We start from the raw sequence: 20,035 nt of genomic DNA on the forward strand, positions 1-20,035 counted from the left end.
ATTCTATAACCGAATTTCCTTGCTTCACGGTGGTAGTTTTTTTTGTGAGGTACTTCTATCTTTGCTATATGTTGTGGGAGGCAATGATATAACACATTTATATATTGTAATTGTTTATTGATTTCAAAGGAATAACAACACATATTGTATTCAGTTTTTAATAACAATTATAATAATAATAAGTGTATCTCACTGCTGTATGGCAAATGTAGAGATGCAACAAATACATGGAGGGAAAAATGGACTGAGTCTGAATTTTCTTCAATTTCTTTTTTTGCCTACACTATATGAAGTGTTCTTGTATTAGAAGGGTCTTTTTATTTCCTTAACATTAAGATCATTCTGCTGTAAATACAGCCACAGACATGTATCACTACATTTTAAAGTCACAGTCCTTGGACTGAAACAATTGGGTGACCTGAGGTGGTGGACCTGTAGTAAACTGATCAACGGAAAACAATGGCACAGCTGCATCCCTCCGTATCGGTCTCAGCTTGGTAGACTGGGTAGGTCGGTAACATTTGAGAGGGTTATTTTCAATTGCCAGGGGATCCAACAGAGAAACACCCTTGGCCAAAACCATTGTGTCCAGCCTCAGAGACTGAGACGACACAATCCCTTCATTTCTATGTCTAGAAGGAGACAATGTCTTCAGCCGGACATCAGCCTCGTTTGTCCTCTGAAACTTTGCTGGCTGATCCTTGGAGCTGGTTAGTTGCTTCAGTGAGGTACCTGTCTCAGCTTGCTTCTTGTTATATCTCGGTTCTATTTTGGATAGTCCACTTGCTTTCTTGGAGTTGGGTTTTGTGTAGTTGCTATCCACAATCTCATACTGAGGAAATATGCAGTGTCGAGGCAGGCATGAGGGATCAAGCCTTGGTATGGGTTGCAAGCTCTTGTGCTGATATAATGATCCAGTCGTGTGGTTATAAACAGAACGTGCCCAATCTTTACTTTCTACATCCACATCCTCTTTTTCTGCTGAACAGGACAGGGGTGGCAGTAATTTGCCTGGAACAGACATGGGAGGTAATTTAACCTGCTGCTTTTTCCTTAGACCAATTTTTGTTGAGGGGTTAGGACTATGCACTTTAAAGCACTCGTAACGGACATGCCTCTTGTGATTTGTTTCCTTTCCAGATTGCTTTAGAGAGCGGTTTGTTTGGGCCATAACATTACATGGCTGATCGACTCTTGGCTCTGTTTGTACTGGGACCTGTCCAATGTCAGCCTCCTGTTAGAAACAAATATATGAATATATACTGTAGATACGGATACAGATAACCTCTTGGTTGAAATTTAAAGAGAAGACTTGCAGAAGAGACATATCAAGAGTACCTGTGGTGAGGCGGGGTGAGGTGTTGCATTTACAACAGGCACACATCCTTGAACCCAGGCATCTGAAGTTGGCATAGGCTCTGAGTCTTCTGTTTTAGATGATTCCTCTGGTGCTTCTCCTTCATCTAGGCACAGGATTTGCTGCTCTAGAATCTGTGTGAGGTATCTCTTGGCCCAGGATGCGGAGAAAGGCACTAGCTTAAGGGCAAAGACAGGCAAAATCAAGGATATTATATGTACTTGTATTATGTGTGGTCAAAATGGAAGACAGTAAGTTTAAAAAAATATATGTATTGGTCTCTCCAAAAGTGTCAATCAGTAAGATTATGTTCACACTGAAGAGAAATAAAAATAAAAGTTGTATATGCCTTTTCAGTTTTACCTGTCTTTTCATTTTTAATTTAAGACAGCGTTCCATGACCTTGTTCAACACGTCCTCTATGATCACCGCCACAGCCTCATCTGCATCCTCCCGGATCAACATGTCCGTCCATTGGGCCTTTGTTAAGCGACCAGGGATTATATCTTCCACTTTCAGGTCTGGCGTTGGAGGTGTGTTCACTGGGACAGACGACTTGGGTCTTTGCTTCTCAGCTTGGGACTTGGCTGCAGAGCGGGGCATCTTGGCTTAGAGGCTGGTGTGAAATATGAAACACAAATGATGGATGACAGAAAACAATGATGTTTGTGATAATGAAGAGTTTGATATATTTACGGTGCAAAAAACTAAACAATTAAACATGGAACAACGTAGGGCTGGGCGATATATCGATATTATATCGTGAGATGAGACTAGATATCGTCTTAGATTTTGGATATCATAATATCGTGATATGACGTAAGTGTCTTTTCCTGGTTTTAAAGGCTGCATTACAGTAAAGTGATGTACTTTTCTGAACTTATCAGACTGTTGTAACTGTTCTTTAGTTCAAATTTGATCCTTGCTCCAAGCAAGCTGCTGACTCCTTTTGGATTGGCCTCTTTTATTTTATAGGCTTTTTATTTAAGATATTTTTTTATTTAAATGTGCACCTTATGGAGCTTTGATTTAAAAAAAAAAAAGGTACTCCTGTTGTTATACAGTATTTATGTTTACATTATATTGTTATTTGAACAGCTGAGCATTTAATCATGAATAAGGTGAAGAAACCTGTTTATTATTTATTCATTTGATTTTGCAACTGTTCACTGAAATTACTTGTGACATGTCATATTTGGCTTTGACTTTGACTGAACTGCTCTCACTTTGCAGAAAAAAATATTGGGATATATATCGTATATCAATATTCAGCCAAAATATATTGGGATATGACTTTTGGTCCATATCGCCCAGCCCTAGAACAACATCAAAACATCAATTGGCATGGTGCTATGAAAAATGTATTTTGGTAAACATTAGCACACTCTGGTGGACGTGATCGAACTTGACTGTTTTCCTTTCTCCATGGGAACTTTGATGTAAAATCATATTGCCCGGAATCATTACAGGACTTTCATTTGCATATCAACACAATCCTTCCGCTTACTGTAACTCCTTGCATAATTTGAACAGTAACTAATGTTGTGAAGTGCTTCCTAATAGTAAATACTTAAAACTATTCATTAAATCTAGTTGCACCATTATAACTTATAACAGTCTTTGCTATTAGTCTTTAGTTAATGTGTAAATGGTTTTCTAGAAAACATATTTTATATGTTTAAACAACTTTTTGGGGAGCAAATGATAAACTAAACTGCCTTATATGTATTATTTTGTTTTATTAATGCATGAAGAAATACATATTTTAGAGTTGATAGTTTTCATGATGTGTATGAGTGGGGAATATCCCATAATAAGTAGCTAACTATTATGCTAGTCTAGATAGCATAACTTTTAGTGAAATGTAATTAGCGAGCTAGCTACCCTCCCAGTCATTAAACATAACTTGAATCAAGTGTCATGCCGTTACTTTATTGATTTTACTCTTCAGTCTAGCTAAACAAGTCACATAATATCAAGCAAGCTAACGTTATTTTGCCAGTTGGTTCAGTTAGTTTAGTTAGATAACGTTTTACCCATCTATGGCTAAAGTTACACCTGCCATCACTATGTGTATTTTTTCATGTTATGTAGCTAGCTAGCTAGCTAGCTAAGCTAATTATATCTAGCTATGCTTACAATGGCTACACATATAACCATTCGAGCGCAACCCTATATATATATATATACACATCTATGGTTACTTCTTACAATAAATTGCTGTTATAACGTTAAAATGTCAAGTCTGTTTACAACCTTACCATACACATTCCTTTGTAACGTTACACCCTTATCCGTGTAGTCTACGGTTGCTCAGCAACCGAGGACGCAAGGATGACGTCTTACGTAGAGGTAGTGGCGTTGTCTCTATGGCTGCAGACGACGCGGAGGTAATCCTGTTGCTAACAAGAGCTAAAAAGGTGCTTCGTTTACGTTAACTTTATATGCAAGGGTCGACAACGACAGCGCCAATAGAGGCTGGACCAATTGTTATGTAATCTAAAGCAATAGTATGTGCAATATGTCTCACAAAAGTAACGGTGTCCTCTTTTATTTACGCTGCGTTATTGCATTTGGTTTCTTGATACCATAACAAGGTTAGCTTGCTGCTAGTCTCGCATTGCCAGTCCTATCACCACAGCGCTGCGGATGAAGCATGCTAACAGCTAGTATTAAGTACTTAGCGTTGCCCTTTGCCGTTAAATTACGGTATGTTTTTTAATGAAATTGTTCATCTAATTTAACCAGACTCTAATTGTGGTCACCTTTACTTTCTTCTCTTAGACTGACACCAGATCACCTACTGCCATTCCAACAAACCGCTCTGCCAAGAGAAGACAGCTCGATGTATCACAAAGAGAAGAGCATCCAGGTCAAAAACAGCGCCTCGGCGCTGTACAACAACCTTGGCGTGCTACGCATCGCCCCGCGGCATCTCACCTACTTCACGGTGGTCCATGCTAACGTGGTCAACATGGTCAGCGCGTCCTGGGACGGCCTCAACTATTCCCACCGTCAGCTGCAGTCCAAGGAGCCCAATGTCGCCACAAGCACATCGCTCATCATGCAGGTCAGGCCATACATAGTGCAACTTCTGCTGTGTGCTCTTAATGTCTTCCGTTGTTATCGTTCACAGTGAGAGCAGGTTGGACAGGGTGTGAGTGTGGTCCTTGAGTCCCCTTTAATATTATTTTACGTGGAGACGGAATGCGTCAGGACAGTGGGCCATTTTTGTTTTGTTGGCACAGATTTTCAAAACACTGAATTTGAAATTAAAACAATGGCTATAACTGTTTCTGTTTAATTTAAGGGGGGCATGTGTTTAAATCAGATGAATAGTGTATGAATTGAATCCTGTTACCCAATATGGATGTGAATGACCTCAAACACTTTAATGTTAAAAGTTAGCACATAGTGTTTCATTTCCACTTTTTTGTGCTGGAGTACAGTGATAAACTTGACAAACAGTTAAGACCGTTTACAAAAAAAATGGCAAAGGTGAATTTTAACATTGTTTCATTGTGGTTTTTGCTCTGGCATACTGCATTTTTATTCATAAAAATAAAGAAATCCTGTGTTCTCTTGTAACAGGCTGCGTTTTGTCCTCTGCCCTCTCGTGATCTGCTGGTGGTGACCTCTCAGAAAGGCATCCAGGTGAGTTTTTGTGTGTGTCTTCTCTCCTCTGCGGTCATCTGCAGTCTCCACATTTGGAGGAGGCACTGCTGCTTCTGCTACTTTTATACTTATAGCAGTTGGGGTTGTATATGGTACTGAAGTGCGCTGTGGAGTGTTTCGTGAATGTGAACTTAAACAAAAGTATGAATAAGTGTTTTTGCAGCCTTTTGCATTGATATAAATCCATTGTTTTAGATGTATGAATCTGATGGCTCCATCATGGTGTACTGGCATGCACTCGATACTCCGGAAACACCTACAGGTAAACTTACATATAAACTACACATATAGGCACTCAAAGGCGGACCTGTCTCAATTATTTGCATGAAAATTTGAACTTCGAAAATAGTTCGAATATATTATATGATGCAATACAATAAGATGATACAGTGTGATATGATACAAAGGAATATATGACACAAGTTTACTTGGTTGTTCCAGAAACTGTGCAGTTTATCCATCCTCATAACACAACTATATTTAAAAACATCAGTGGGAGGACCTGTTTTATTATAATAAAATAAACCATTATCAGGCATCTACATTATTATATCTACACAATCACAAATGGCAGGGAAGACATTGTACACATGAACAATGGTTTTCTGCTTTGTCAGGTATACTACTGGCTTTTTTTTGCCCACACATTTGTTTCCACGCACATTTACACACGTTCATATATTTGTGCAATCACGCATTTGTGTGTGCGAGAAAAGTATTAATCAAGAGTTTTACACTAAATTGAGTGCACTCACAGAACTTGTTTTTGTCCCAGCACAGGCCGTATTTGCTCGGGGGATATCAGCAGTGCGGGACAGTTATATATGTGTGGGTAAGCACTGAGTGGAATATATTTAAGTATATTCAAAATCCAGGGCAAAACTCTACAGTCTACTGTCTTTCTCTCTCTAGGCGTTTCATCTGGTGCGATTCTAGTATTTGATGTTCCCAGTAAAGGCAGTAATATTACCCTGTCTGAGGCTCTGAAGGAGCACAAGGAGTCCATCACTGACATGGCCCCGGAGTGCTCTGGTAGCCAGGTATGCTGTGTGTGCACTTGTTTATTGTGAATTTATTTCCATGAATGTCAGACAAACATAGATAAATTACTACTTTATATAATACGTCTAGGAGCTACAACCATCCCACTATGTTGCTGTCTTCCTCCCTTCAGGAGTGCATTGCTGATCTGGTCAGTGCAGACGATGGGGGCAACCTGTGTGTGTGGAAGTCTGGGGAGGACTTTCAGCTGCTCAACAGCATCCCTGGCTTTGAGTAAGATGTTGACTGTATTATAGTATAATTTTTGGTGTGCAGTGTAAGATTGAGCTAATATAGAGTGACCTATGGTAAATCTTCTTCATCACTCATCCTCTTCTGCTTTCTTTCCTCTTTATCTCTCTCCGTTCTTCACACATTGTTGTACATACAGTATCTACTCTGTTCCTGTTCCACTGTCCTTTGTTTCTCCTTCATTTCCCCTCCTCGCTCTAATCTAATGTCCATTATCTTTTTCCTTACTTCCCTGATGGCAATCATTGTCCATGTCCCTCGCTGCTCTCAGTATGAGCTGCCCATCTGTCAAGTTGTGGAAAGGCACAGTGGTGGCAGGTTATGGCACAGGCCAGATTCGTCTTTATGAGGCAGTGACAGGCATCCTGCATGCTGAGATCAACGCCCACGCTCGCTGGATATACTCACTGGACATTGCTCCTTTTTCTGGGCTGGTGAGTTGAATGAACCAATTTTATAATAATTCTTTTTTCTTTCACTGACAGTTTATTATGTTGGCATTAATCATTTGGAAAATGTGAATACACTGGGGAAACTGACAAAACTAATTTTGTGATTGTTCCTTCATTCATTTTTTACATATTGTAATTTGGGTATTGTTTTATGATCATATTATTTTTATGATCATATCATTTATCTGTACTGTAATTGAGATCGTTTTTTAAATCTCTTTTTATTTGTGCTGTAATTAGGGCGTCATTGGAAAAGAGAGCTTGCTGCCCTCCCTGAATAAATAAAGGTTGTAATTTGAAGTGGCAAAAACAGATAAATGATTTTTTAGTAAAAGACAATAATTAGTTAAATTATTAAGTTTATTTAGTTCTAAAGCATGTTCAGGGGGTCCTCAAATTTTTTTTTTTGTGGTGTATCTAATACCACTTGATTTTGATTTTGCTTTAGCTTCTGTCTGCTGCTGAGGACTCTCTGGTCAGAGTGTGGCACCTGACAATGACCCCAGAGACCAACAGTGTTGAGGTAACTGGTCTAAACACAGAATAGAAAAGTTATTTTCTTAATATGTTCTGAATCAAGGCACAATTGATGGTGGTTTGCCCCAGGTTTAACTTATACTTACTCTCAATGAGACCCTGACTGTGTGTTTTCCTCATTTGCTTTCAGGTTATCCATTTGCACAATGAGTGTGTGACGGACACTCAAATATGTGGCGCCAAGTTCTGTGACGGCGATGGTTATGCTTTTGCAGTGACAGGCTATGACCTGAGTGAGATTATCCGTTACACACAGTCGTAGGACTTTGCTTTCATTGAAGCTGAGTATACTATTAATGTGAATTTGGTATGTTACAGTGTTTCTGGAAAGATAACATGACCCAGAGGAAACCGAGTCGAAAGTGGCCGGGTCAGGGTCAGGTTGACACAGACGAGGGTATCTAACATAATCTGGATTCATGGCATTTCTGTCTGTATATCTACAAAGGGTAGAAGGAGATTAGCATATAACAAAATAATGCAAAAGTAATCTGTTAAAGTTTCTATGAATATTTTTAAGTACAAATGTTTACACATATGTGAATGTAGTTTTTGAAAGTTACAAAGATTCTATTATTCTTTCTGATATAATTATTGTTTCAAGCAGCTGTACCAATAAACATTTTTGTGAAGACAGCTGCCGTTTTTTGGTTTTAATTTTTGCACTTCACAAATGCACCAATAGATGGTGTAGTGCAAACAGATTTCAGTGCAGGGTGGAGTTGCCCAAAAGGTTATAGACAGACTTTTTGAAAAACTTCACATTGTAATTGAATACTTTGTGCAGACCACAGGACAATAATGTCAAGCAATTAACATGGGCACATTGCGGAGGGAGGTCATAGACTTTTACTTTTCATTGTATTGTCTCCTTTCTTAAATAAGATCCACCTTCATTAATACCCAGAGGGGTAAATTCAGTTGTTGCAGGACAGCAATCGTACAGATACACAGAGAAAGTAAAAGGAAGAAATATGTATTAGCAAGGTGGCCTCCTATGCATCTTCCCTTCCAGTCATGTCCACAGTTTAACATGTGAAAGACTACAATGTATAATTAGATTTTTTTTATTATACTTTTATTTTACTGTCCAAATAATCTACATTTGAGGCAGGTGTGTGTATGTCTATGACGTATTTGTTACCCTTTGCTTTCTGGTTACACATTATTCTTTTTTTTATAGTTAACAGGCATTTAAATTGGGTCAAAAGAGCTCTGTGTTCAGTGTAGTTACAGTAGAAACAGAAGGTCTATTTTTGTTTCCTAGAAATTACAGAAAAAAGGCCTTTTATTGAAAACAAATAGTTTTCTAGGATCTGTTTAGACGAGCAGAAAATGCCTTAACTGAAAACAAATCTTGCCAACTCAGCTGTAAAAGCAGGTCATATAAGTTTTTATCATTCGAATCTCACCCACCTTATTGTGATGAGATAAGAAGAATCAAGTCAGCGAGGAATTGTGTGTTGTTTGTAAGTTTAGGGCTAAGCGTGTATTAAATCCCAGAGTTTTCTGGTTTGCAGTCAAAACTGGTCACATAACAACAACTGACAGGACTGTTTTGAATCCACACACAAGTCAGGTTATGTAACTCAGATTTGGGTAGGTACCAACTGACAGTCGCTGATGGCAGGGTCAATTGTAAAGAATAAACATGCACTACAGTGACATTAACGCAAAATCTTAATGGAATCAATCCTTTTCAGTATGTCATAACGTGTCATGCTTCCCAGTTGCCTGGGGGCTGGGGTGGCTAACCGCACTGGCTAGAGTGGCAGTCAGTGGTGGACTAAGCTGTCAATATGAGGTCCCAAATGACACTGAGATAATATAAGTAACTGGAACAGTACGGAGGGAGGGAAAGATTGGTCAAGAGAGATACATGAAATAAGCAAAGGATGGAAAGAGCAGAGGAGGTATAGAGCGGTGGAAAAAAAAACTTCAAGAAAGGGCTGAGAGTAGAGAAGACATCACTTTTCACAGAAAAACATGTGGAGACAAACAACAGCAGTCCTTTATTCCTTGTTAACTAAGTCAATAGTTCTGTGAGACGCTTTAGTCCCGTACACAGCCCCGGGGCCACTCACGCTGTGTACTGCTACAATACTTGTCAATAGTCGGCTCTTAGGTGTTACACACAGCTGAGCACACAATGTTGGGGAGATCAGACCTTAACATGAGCTGTTCTCAGATATGGATTTGAATCTATCTGGACTGTGAATGCATGTGTGCACATGCATGTGTGTCAAGTAATGAGGGTATTAGAGCAACATTCTACCACTCATATTCCCAACTTTGAATTATTGTATTAATGAGAGTCACATTAGAAAAATAGATCCTGTAAGAACTTCAACAAAAGGCCCCCAGTGGTACGACGTGTCACTTTAATAAAATCGCAGATAACCACACTGATCGTAAGACTTTTTGAGAAGTCATCATGGCAAAATTGAGTCACTGGACTTTTAGTTTGTATCCACGAGTTTCCACTTCCGGGATTGGTCCATTGCCGCTGGAAATTACGCCAGATGTCACTCTTTATGGCCGGAGGTCCATCCGCTTTCTTTGTGTTTGCATTCTAAACTCTGGTCGATTTTTAAGGACTATGGTTAACTGCTCCTCAGATCTCTGCAGAGTAAATCCAGACAGCTAGATAGACTATCTGTCCAATTGGAGTTTTCTGTTACACAACTTAAACAACCTTTGAACGTATGTTCACATGTTCCACCAAGACAAGTTCCTTCCTGAGGCTAGTTTGCAGCGGCACTGGGGCCCCGTCCGGGGCTTAGCACCACCCAAGACAATTGTGATTGGTTTAAATAAATGGAAATAAATCAGGGCACGTTTTTTTCCCCATCCCGGAATGCTGTGTGGACTAGCCAGACCCTCTTCTGCGGCGCTGTGGAGGTAGGTCTGGCAATCAGCTGTCCAGCTATTAAGGCCTTTTTTTTCTCCAAATCTCTCACTCTTATAAATTAAAATTGATTCACGAAAAAGACACGTTTGTCAGTGCACAACTGTACATGGGTATTGACCAAGCACGGATTGTCAAATACCATCAGGGACATAGCGCAAAATTCTGGGCCCTCTAGAAAGGCATTTTCTATGGGCCCCTCCCCGCATCCACAGCTATTCATCCTAGCATCTTTTTGGGCCATCCTCACATGAGGGCCCTGGGTACTCAGTCAACCTTTTCCCCCCGAGTGTGATGCCCCTGAATACCATGCAACAATACAAGTTGATTCATCAGGTTTAGTTGTAATTTTTTGTGTTAGCGGGTGGTAGTTATCTGTATGTGTGTTTGTGTGAGCGCCACAGCATGAATATATTTTGAGGCTGTTTGTTTGTGTGTTTCTTCATTATTCTGGTGCAGAAAGAGCAATTTATCCCATGGCCATCCAGCCTTGTGGCAGCTGCCTAGGCCTGTGTTGCTAAGCCTACTGGGATAGAGCCTCACCAGGGGGGATGAAGTGCCTAAAGCCTCTTCAGCCTGCTGCCACAAACAGACCAGCTCTCTGACGAAGCAACCAGGAAACCGTCTCCTGTTGACATGCTGTATAAATAGATCTTCCATTTTCAAAACACTTAAAATGGGAAGGAGGGGGGCACTACAGACTGACAGACCTGAAAAACTATCACTGCTGACTGACAGACGTGCACACATAGAGGTGCAAACCAAATCTAGGTCAAATAACATTAGCAAATGCGCAGAAAATAGCATGTGTCAGATTGTTAGTTTGGGATGGTGATGGCACGATGGGCTGGCCTGCTAAATACCATGATTGCAGCTAAGTAAATATTGCTTGTAAAGGGTGTTGCTAATAAGACTGATTAATAGTGTTTACTGATAAATAGATCCCCCCAAATGGTCGAGGCAGATGGCCACCCACCAAGAGCCAGGTTTTGTCCGAGGATTTTGCCTGTTAAAATGAAGTTTTTCCTTGACGCAGCTGCAATACAGTAAGTCCAATTGTTCTTGGGGGAATTGTTGGGTCTCTGTAAATTATAGTGTGGTCTAGACTTACTCTATCTGTTGTGTTTGCTGAGATAAAGGCTGTTATGATTTGACACTATATTTGACATTTGAATTTAATTAAATAACATGCAGTTAGGACTGTTGGTTTTCAGTATTTTTTAGTGTTGGCTAAAATGTTTTTGTAGAATTGAAACACTGGCACTGGATCATAGAAGTACCAAAAAGCTGGCATTAAATCCCTGGTGAATTCTTAGTCTCGTTTACATACTGCAGAGATATTTTTAGATTTGAACGCGCGTAACCGATTTCTTTGGCCACTTTGGAACAACACTGACATATCATCAACGAAAAGTTGATATGTTAGACGTGTTAGCAAACAGTTGCTTAATACACATTTAGCTGTTACAGAGCAACATTACCATACATTTGGAGTTGTGTTTCTGGTCACCTGGCAAAAGTAAGTCCAATTTTTATTCTCTTTTAGCTCTGTTTTTGGTCTCCACCAACTCCTGAGGGAAATTTCTGACTCTTTGTCTATGTTACACGAGCAGGTAATGTAAACAGTGAGTTTTTAAAACATGTTTGCTGAAAACAGCCGCCTGCTGCAGCAAAACACGACACTATGAGAGCGGTGAGAGTGAATCAAATCAGTTAAGTTGTGGACCGTACAGCTGAAACCCGCTATAAAGCCCTAAAGGCCAAGGGGAGATAATTCACTGCATTATTATTTTCACACTGCCATTTGATTATGTTACTATAAACATATTGATTATAGCCATATTTTAATCATGGTTTTGCTAATTTAGACTATTGGGGCAAACACTCTTCTAATATTTGGAGTAGTTTAGGATGGTTAAATTATTTTTATATGGACTTTGTAATTATTCTATGTGACTGATGTGGTCAAATGGCAGGTGGAACAGGTAAGACGAGGAGAGAAAGGGTGGGTAAATATCTGTTATTTTGTCTTGGTGATTATGATAATTGGAATGTGGAGTGACTGAATTGGCTCACCCAGTCAGTAAATATGCATTGACAGATATGGGTGGATAGCAGCTTTGATTTATTGTTACAAACTCAATTATAGTTGAGCCATGCCAACCTGAACCCACCCAGCGCTGCAACCACAGCTTCTCTGCATCATTAGGCTGTACCAAGGGAAACCACACCCACATATGTCCTTGCAGGACAATCCATGGTGTCACGCATGGTTAGGTGGGGCAGCTTAGAATCAAAAAAGAGGACATGAGGCCATCCTTGAATGCAGGAGGAATTGTTTTATCTGATATTATTCCATTTAGGTTGTTTAAAAATGAGAAGTGAATACATGGTTAAGTGGACACTGACCATTTAGGTGTAGTCCATTATACAACAGCTATTAGTCCGTCCGTCCTGCCGTCTCTGCTAAAGCACACACACACACACACACACACACACACACACACACACAGCTTGCATATCCCCAGTAACATCATTTAGAAGGCATGGGTACGCAATGGGACTTAAGTGCATTAGATTAGAGTAAAATAAACATGATCAGACCCTGCCATCTGCACTGGGATAGCATGGTTGCTTAGCACTGGGCACTGTTTGAATTGTCTGACGTTGTGCTGACGTTGGAGTGTATGTTAGTGTGTGTGTGTGTGCGTGTGCGTGTGCGTGTGCGTGTGTGTGTGTGTGTGTGTGTGTTTATAATTATGTGTGTATGTGGCCATATGTGCAGACGGCACCATTGAAATGATGATGGATTCATTTTCTACAGTCTTCCAAAACAAAGTCTTGTAAGATTTATATCAGTGTTCTGTGTACAATTGTGTGTGTGTGTGTTTAGTCTAGGTTTAGTTTTGGTGGATATTTATTATAAGGCTAATATGATCAGTGATAATTACTGTGAAATGAGCCCGGATAACTTGTTTTCACACCCTTCTTTCAGTAAAGAAGATTTTATCATTAAATTAATATATTTGCATTATTGTATGACAAAACTAGCCTGGCATGCTTTATGTTGTTTATTCTACTCAGGAACATATAATATAATATTATAGATCACTCTTATGGTCAATGTTGAGAAATTTGCTTCAAAATCTCAAAATGTGGCTGCTTTTAATTCCCAAACACTCTTTTTCTCAAACATAAACACCTCTCTCATCACCTTGAGCGAGTGGATGAGAGAGTTATTGAGTCTCAAAATAGAGTCACAGCAATGATAACAACAATATCCGGCAACCCATTTATTGTGCTCAGTCAGTGACACTGCTAATAGGGTTAATATGAAAGAGATTAATGGGTGTCTTCAGGGAACAATACATAAACTTGAAATTTGAAATACATAAACATTTCTATTAAACATTGGGTCATGTGTGTTCTTGTTTTCTCTGCAGTGGCACATAGGTGTGTGTGTGTGTGTGTGTGTGTGTGTGTGTGTGTGTGTGTGTGTGTGTGTGTGTGTGTGTATGTGTGTGTGAGAGAGACAGTGTGTGTCAGAAAGAAAAGAGAGATAAATGCAAGCTTTAGGGGTGGACCAACTTGGCATTCACCTCAGTAAACATCATGCAGAGGTTATCTGGTGCAACAATGGAAAATGTGTACAGAACATTAATTTTAATTGTCTCAGTGTCAAGATGTGCAATGTTCAACAGCCCAAAAACAAAAGAGTGAATTTAGAATTAAAAAAAAAAAATCTATGGTAAGGGAACAAATGTGCATGGTGACTTTATAATATTTATTTTTCTATGGTATTTTTAATGTAGGTACAACCAAAAGGAAAGTGTTTCATTTTTAATGTTACCCTAACAGTAACACCACAGAGACAGTAGTTTCATATAGAACCTGCTTCAACAGAGGGTCTTCAGTTCAGCACTGGTGTGTGTGTCACATTCTTGCTCATGTGTGCGTCAGTGGTTAAATAGGAGTTCATTATTCAAGGCAGCATTTATTCTGAGAAGACAAGGAAAGTAATGAGAAGTACAGTACAAGAACAAAGCATTTTAGCTAAACAACATGTATATTGAGCGTCAGCGTCAGTTCTGGCAGGTCAAGTAGTCCAGACGCTGCTAACCGCTGTTGGCCAACAACACGGTCACATCAGCTGAGCTGCATCAGCTGGTCACTGCCTTCCCTGCTAAATGGCTACACTCAACCAGGGCGCCCTACTTAAAGCTGCTTTAGTTTGCTCCTAACTGCTTGCTGCTCGCATCTAAGCTACCCACCTCCTCCCCCGCTCCACCTTGTCGTGTATAACGTGGCATTTGCTTCTATGTCATCGTCGCTGCTCTGTTCATATGGAGGAATAGTTAGCTCTCCCAGTCTTAAACTGTGTGAGCGTCCCCTAATGCTGCTGTTGTCCCCTGATTCACTGCTCTTTCATGGTGCTCATGAAAGCTCAGGGGACTCCTTTGAACAGAGCCATACCGCCAAATTTAATTATTAACTTTAATGGACCTGACAGAATTACTTTAAATGTCGGATTCATTCTTCAGAGATGGTGATACTTTTGTCATCATTGTCAGGAAAGCTATAATTCAAGTGCATGCTCATAAGTAAGTAAGTAACCTTGTCCAGGGGTATGGTAACTCAACAGCTCATTTCTAGCGATGCTCTACATTCACACCTGGCTGCATCACAGTATGAGCATGATGTGGTCTTTAACTGCTGGTCTATAATTATTAACAATTCAATAACTCTTTTTTTTTAGAGCTTCCCTGGCTCGCCACACTTTCTTCTCCCATAAGTCGCTACTTAGACAATAATACTGTTTTAATATTAAGAATTTGGAACTGTAAACTGCTCAAATTTAGCAATGTAAACATAAAGAAAAACATTTTGGTTGCAAAGTATTTTTTCAGCTATTATTTCTGATTAGAATTCTATTTTTTCTAATGAATGAAAGAATAAGGATAACATGCGTTGGGTAAGATAATACGAATACATTTAGTTCTTAAAGTTTCAAACACACATTTTCATATCAGAAAATATGGAGTGGTGCCCTACTGACCCCCTTACCCAAAACATTCCACAGCTGTTCTGTCACTCACCATTAATTCACATGCACCACCAAAACACATACACATTACTGTAAATGTGTGCCCATATGCCTATACACACCAACACACACATTTTTTAAACTTTAACTGACTGGATCTGACTTAATTATTGTCAGTTAATTGTTGTTTTTTTTCCGCTAAACTCTCTGGACATGAACTATAAATGACACCTTTGAAAAGCTTGCGTCATAGTATCATCAGTACTCTCACATGGTGTATAAGAGAGCGAGGCTGGGAAAGAATCTTGCCTCTGGCTCTGATTGTTATATTGGAACTTTTGTACTCTTTGTGCTTCATCTGCATAGGGTACATTGTTTTAATAGAGGATCCCAACTCCTCTGATAATGGCAATAATGCCAAAACATTCAGAGAGGTTACTGTATGAAGGAGGTGTTTCAATATTCTTGCTCAAATTACAACACATTTAATCACAATAACAATGTGTAAGATGGGCAAGAAAGGCTGGAGGAAGGAGAAGGATGATAATCATTGTTTTGATATAAACCAGTGAAACTCTAAAAGCAGAGATCTGTGTCAAACACACACTCTGCAGGAGATTAAAAACTTCAAAACCACAATACTGGGTAAAGGCTGCGGCTTTTGAGTAAATCCTGTCTTTTAGTTTTGTTTTATCAACTTAGTACCTGTCCCCTTCACCCATCTGGCCTCATGCCTGCCAGCCAGGACACAGTCAATGATATGTGGTAAATGGAGCAGAAGTACAAACACTGCAATCTGTTCATTTGTCCTGAGAAAGCTGTCCGACCTCCGTGAAAAACGCAGTGATCCACCGTTCCACCCTTCCATTATGGCCAGTCACTCTCACACCACATGCCTGTGTGGATGGAGGGAGGGAGAGGAAGAGAGAGAGAAGTTTGGCTATGAGAGAAAGTCAGAGGAGAAGAGAGACGTGACAGACCTCTTGCTCGACTCACCGGTGAGGATATCATGACGCACACACACACACACACACACACACACACACACACACACAGAATCCAAAGGAGACTTGAAGGACCAGACTGTGCATAAATATACACATCTGCAGTTCATGGGTGTGCTCCTGTATTTTTCATTAGAGTAACGAGAACCATGAAGACTTTAACAGCTCATGAATATAAAGCCCTCTGGATAGAATCTCAAACCTCTCGTTCCCTGCTGAGCGTCATAGTCGCATAAACAAGAGACAGAGAAACAAAAAGAAAGACGGAAGGAAAGGAAGAGAACAACAGAAAGAAGATGAGGGAGAAAGATGGTAAAGAAAGACAGGAGGAAATAGAGAGAGAGAGAGAGAGAGAGAGAAAGAGAGAGAGAGAGAGAGAGAGAAAGAGATCAGAGTTTGTCTGAAAAACACAACCAATGGATGTCAGGGCAGAGGGAGCTGTGCTCGTCCCTGTTTCCATGGCAACCCAAATGTGCTGTCGTTGCAATGACGCCAGTTGGGAGCGTTGCGTCGCGGCCGCGCTGACATGAGCCACACGTGCCAATGTCCAGCTGACAGCACTGAGCATACGCCAGTGTCTATTCATAGCACCTAGAAGTGACACTCGGGATGGACACAGACAGCCCAGAGTGTGGCCCAAGGAGGCCAGGTGCCCAAAACTGAGAGGGTGCCGGCCCAGGATTGGATAGCCCCCCTTTTATAGAGGTGGATGGATGCATGGAGAGATTGAGGGATGAACTCATAGTAGGGGTTATGTCATCCTTTCTCTGATCTCTGTCCACACTGACAAAGTGACATCTGGTCCCTCATGCACCACAAATAATTGCACAAATCCCTGCTTTTTTGAGATCTCTAAACATATATGCACATGCACAAAGTGTGCATATGTGCATGGACAACATACCTACAAATAGGACAAGTGATCTACACAAAACTGGTGGGGTCATGCAGCGTCAAACAGCATTTGTTTAAGGCCCAATGGTTCAGGGTTTAAGTTCAGCTTTATTTGGGTGCAAGGTCCAAGTCAGATGCAAAAAAAGTAGCATATGAAAATGCACAACATACTGAAATATAGACAACATAAGAACACGGTGCAGAAAACATATATATGATGGTATCGCAGAAAAAAAACAACCCTAAAAATGCATAGCACCAATCTAGGAAGTATTAAAGCAAATAAGGAGGGTGTTGTAGAGTTTAAGGGGAGTTTTTTTTCCAAACTGCCAATTCCTGAAATAACAGATTAGTGACCTGTAGTTGATTATTATTTAAGAATCTAATGACCTACCACTTCCTAACTCAACAGAACATTGGGGTAAGAGATGGTTGTGCTTTCTCTGTGTCTGACTCAAAGTCATTACTACTTCATTTTAGTCATATTTCCTGTTTTGTTCTGGGATGTGTAATTGAAAAAGTTTAACATACAAAGTATCTGTCTTCTACTGTACATGTTCTTGTATTTTGTCTTCAGAATCATGTTTTGAGTCAAATTAAATCAGCTTACATTTAACTGTGTGTAAATATAAACATAAAAAATGTGGAGAGCAACTTACATTTTAACGCCCCTCATCCCATCAAAGCAGAGTGTCAATGTACGAATAAAAGTAGAAAGAACTGTTCTTCTGACAAGATGGCAAAAATAATGCTACACTCACTCAAAATTGAACAGCAAGTCTGTTGAAATGCCCTGGAATCTCATGTTTTTTCCTGACATGCACAAGTATTTAAATAATTTTGTATTTAAAAGAAATTTGATTTAAAACATCTCCATTTTCGCTTGAGACTGTGGCACAAATCAACTGGAAAGTCTCATGAAATAATTGTTTACAAATCAATAACCATGCCACAAAGTGAAGTTGTAATCATCTTTGTGAGCACGGCTGAATATGATGCCAATTTACCTTCACACCCACACAAATGTGGTACAGTTGGCAAGAGGGCTGGAAACACCAAGTCAGTGCCTCCTTTGTGAGCGATTTTTTCAAGCTCAATTGATACTTGTGTGACACTGCTTTGTCTGAGAGATCAGGCAGAAGAATAGCAGAGGCTCTGAGGCGAAGAGAGGCCCATTGTGGTCAGTCAGCGTCCAAAGTTCGACGGCTGGTGTCGAAGGCCATTGTGGCTCCTAACACGCCACGGTGGAGGTACAGAGTTGCTGAGTGAAATCGATCGGAGCGGGGACAAAGATCACTGTTTTGTGTGCATGCGCTTGTATGTGTATTTGTTTGTGTGAGTCTGTGTGCTGTGTTTGTTTGTCGAAATTCAGCCGACGCAGGCCTTTCACTCCCCTGGGATCAGCAGTTTGCCCTCTCAGGAGAGAGACTGACAGAGAGAGGGGTGAACCATGTGGACGCCCCCATTATGCCCCTATTGTGCCCATGTGGCTGCATCCATAGTGCTATAGCAGAGGCCACTGGCAGTGGAAAAGTGCTGTACAAGACACTTTGAGATAAAGGTTCATTACACCTGTGTGCTGCACGAAGAAGAGAGGGGACAAAGGGCCCAATGAGAGCACAGAAGAGGACAGACCGCATACACACAGTCACATGACCGTCAGTGTGTCATACTGAATGTCAGCAGAATACAGTAAACAAAATTTTGTAGAATTGAAATTAGGCTTTCTTTTTCTTTTTTTCCTTTTTTTTATCATTCACGGTGGTAGTTCATCCCAGCGGTATCCATTTGATGGCTACAGCAGGATGTCCCACCACCCGTCTATACTGGTGTGTGTGCATCTGCGTGTATGTGTGATGACTGCTCCATGCCTGCTGGCTACAGCCTGAGGACGGTTGCCTAGGACTTGCATGCACGCTGAGATCAGAGCAAGCCTGGGCAGGTCGCTTCATTCCCTTCACAGGACAATGGCTATTTCAGATGCTTGGCTGAGCAGGAGTCTTAGAGAATCTTTGAGACACAGGGGGCCTCTCACAGCCCCAGCCTGACATTTATGTTTTTGCCAAGTTCAAGACAGAGTACATGCATACACCGAGAACAGCATTCTTTATTATTATTATTTTTTTTTTTTTTTTTTTAGAAAGGCTGATGGAGGCTAATGCTAAAATGCTTTTCTGACAGCTCAAATAAAAAGGTCGACACTGAGGCCTGAATTAGAGTGCTGATTTATTCTTGTTGTGTCATTTTGTACACTACGTCCTGTCCCTGCTTGTTTCTAAGTGAAAAATGAATACTCTGTAATTTGATTAGATCTCCTATAACTGAGCTCAGCAAAACCTTGAAAACACCAAAAGAGTCTATAAGCTTCACACAAGCTGTCTGGCTGTTGTTAGAAGAAGGTGATGACTGCAGAAGTCGTTCCATTCAAAGGGACCCAAAGGAGCCCATACAGAAGGATGTTGTGTACTGCTGTCATGAGACCAGTGAGTACACCGCTCCAGAGGAGATGCTGTGGTTTTACTGGGCATCTCCTGGGTATCGGTGTCAGAAGAGCCAATTAGGAATATGTTCAAAACAATAAATCTTCCTTGAATTCTTGAAGTCTATATGTTGATTAGACTGAGCACAATCTGGAAAACTGAACTGTCTGAATAACAGTCAGGACACATAATAATTTCTAGTTATACTGGTACACCACAGTATCTGTACTGAACAATGGCTGTGGGCAGCATCCTCCCTGTGAAGGGTGGTGACCTACTGTACTATACAATAGCATTTTTCTAGACTTGAACATCTGCCCAAATAGATTCAAAATGAAATGAGTGGGTAGTTGTAAGGATAAAAAAAAATAAAAAGGTATAGAAATGCTGT

General features: G+C 40.3%; 2 protein-coding genes across 9 annotated transcripts; one reads left to right on the forward strand and one right to left on the reverse strand.

The window, feature by feature from the left end:
* Positions 1-191: 191 nt before the first annotated feature.
* c20h2orf81 (chromosome 20 C2orf81 homolog) lies at positions 192-4,510 on the reverse strand. 3 transcript variants are annotated; one of them, XM_028578238.1, is made up of 5 exons: positions 4,123-4,169; positions 3,619-3,730; positions 1,721-1,973; positions 1,339-1,536; positions 192-1,234 (listed from the first exon to the last, which is right to left on the reverse strand). In XM_028578238.1, exons 3-5 carry the CDS (start codon positions 1,958-1,960, stop codon positions 374-376), a joined length of 1,299 nt encoding a protein of 432 aa, XP_028434039.1. In that variant the 5' UTR covers positions 1,961-1,973; positions 3,619-3,730; positions 4,123-4,169; the 3' UTR covers positions 192-373. The 3 variants fall into 3 exon arrangements, with proteins under 3 accessions (XP_028434039.1, XP_028434040.1, XP_028434038.1); XM_028578239.1 differs by lacking the exons at positions 3,619-3,730; positions 4,123-4,169 and adding an exon at positions 4,298-4,510; XM_028578237.1 differs by lacking the exon at positions 4,123-4,169 and having other exon boundaries at positions 3,619-3,766.
* On the forward strand, positions 3,663-7,950 carry wdr54 (WD repeat domain 54). 6 transcript variants are annotated; one of them, XM_028578240.1, is made up of 10 exons: positions 3,663-3,747; positions 4,142-4,427; positions 4,949-5,011; positions 5,228-5,294; positions 5,808-5,864; positions 5,945-6,072; positions 6,207-6,307; positions 6,597-6,759; positions 7,226-7,300; positions 7,445-7,950. In XM_028578240.1, exons 1-10 carry the CDS (start codon positions 3,692-3,694, stop codon positions 7,574-7,576), a joined length of 1,128 nt encoding a protein of 375 aa, XP_028434041.1. In that variant the 5' UTR covers positions 3,663-3,691; the 3' UTR covers positions 7,577-7,950. The 6 variants fall into 6 exon arrangements, with proteins under 6 accessions (XP_028434041.1, XP_028434045.1, XP_028434046.1 ...); XM_028578244.1 differs by having other exon boundaries at positions 3,691-3,777; XM_028578245.1 differs by lacking the exon at positions 3,663-3,747 and adding an exon at positions 3,781-3,867.
* The last annotated feature ends 12,085 nt before the right edge of the window (positions 7,951-20,035 follow it).

Source organism: Perca flavescens, chromosome 5, assembly GCF_004354835.1.
Source record: "Perca flavescens isolate YP-PL-M2 chromosome 5, PFLA_1.0, whole genome shotgun sequence".
Lineage (NCBI taxonomy): Eukaryota > Metazoa > Chordata > Actinopteri > Perciformes > Percidae > Perca > Perca flavescens.

Coding starts and splice junctions, on each gene's coding strand:
- wdr54 (XM_028578240.1), top strand. CDS start 3,692: ATGACGTCTTACGTAGAGGTAGTGGCGTTGTCTCTATGGCTGCAGACG. Junction 4,428..4,948: donor GCACATCGCTCATCATGCAG/GTCAGGCCATAC, acceptor CTCTTGTAACAG/GCTGCGTTTTGTCCTCTGCC. Junction 6,760..7,225: donor TTGCTCCTTTTTCTGGGCTG/GTGAGTTGAATG, acceptor ATTTTGCTTTAG/CTTCTGTCTGCTGCTGAGGA.
- c20h2orf81 (XM_028578239.1), bottom strand. CDS start 1,960: ATGCCCCGCTCTGCAGCCAAGTCCCAAGCTGAGAAGCAAAGACCCAAG. Junction 1,537..1,720: donor AATTAAAAATGAAAAGACAG/GTAAAACTGAAA, acceptor TTTGCCCTTAAG/CTAGTGCCTTTCTCCGCATC. Junction 1,235..1,338: donor CTCACCCCGCCTCACCACAG/GTACTCTTGATA, acceptor TGTTTCTAACAG/GAGGCTGACATTGGACAGGT.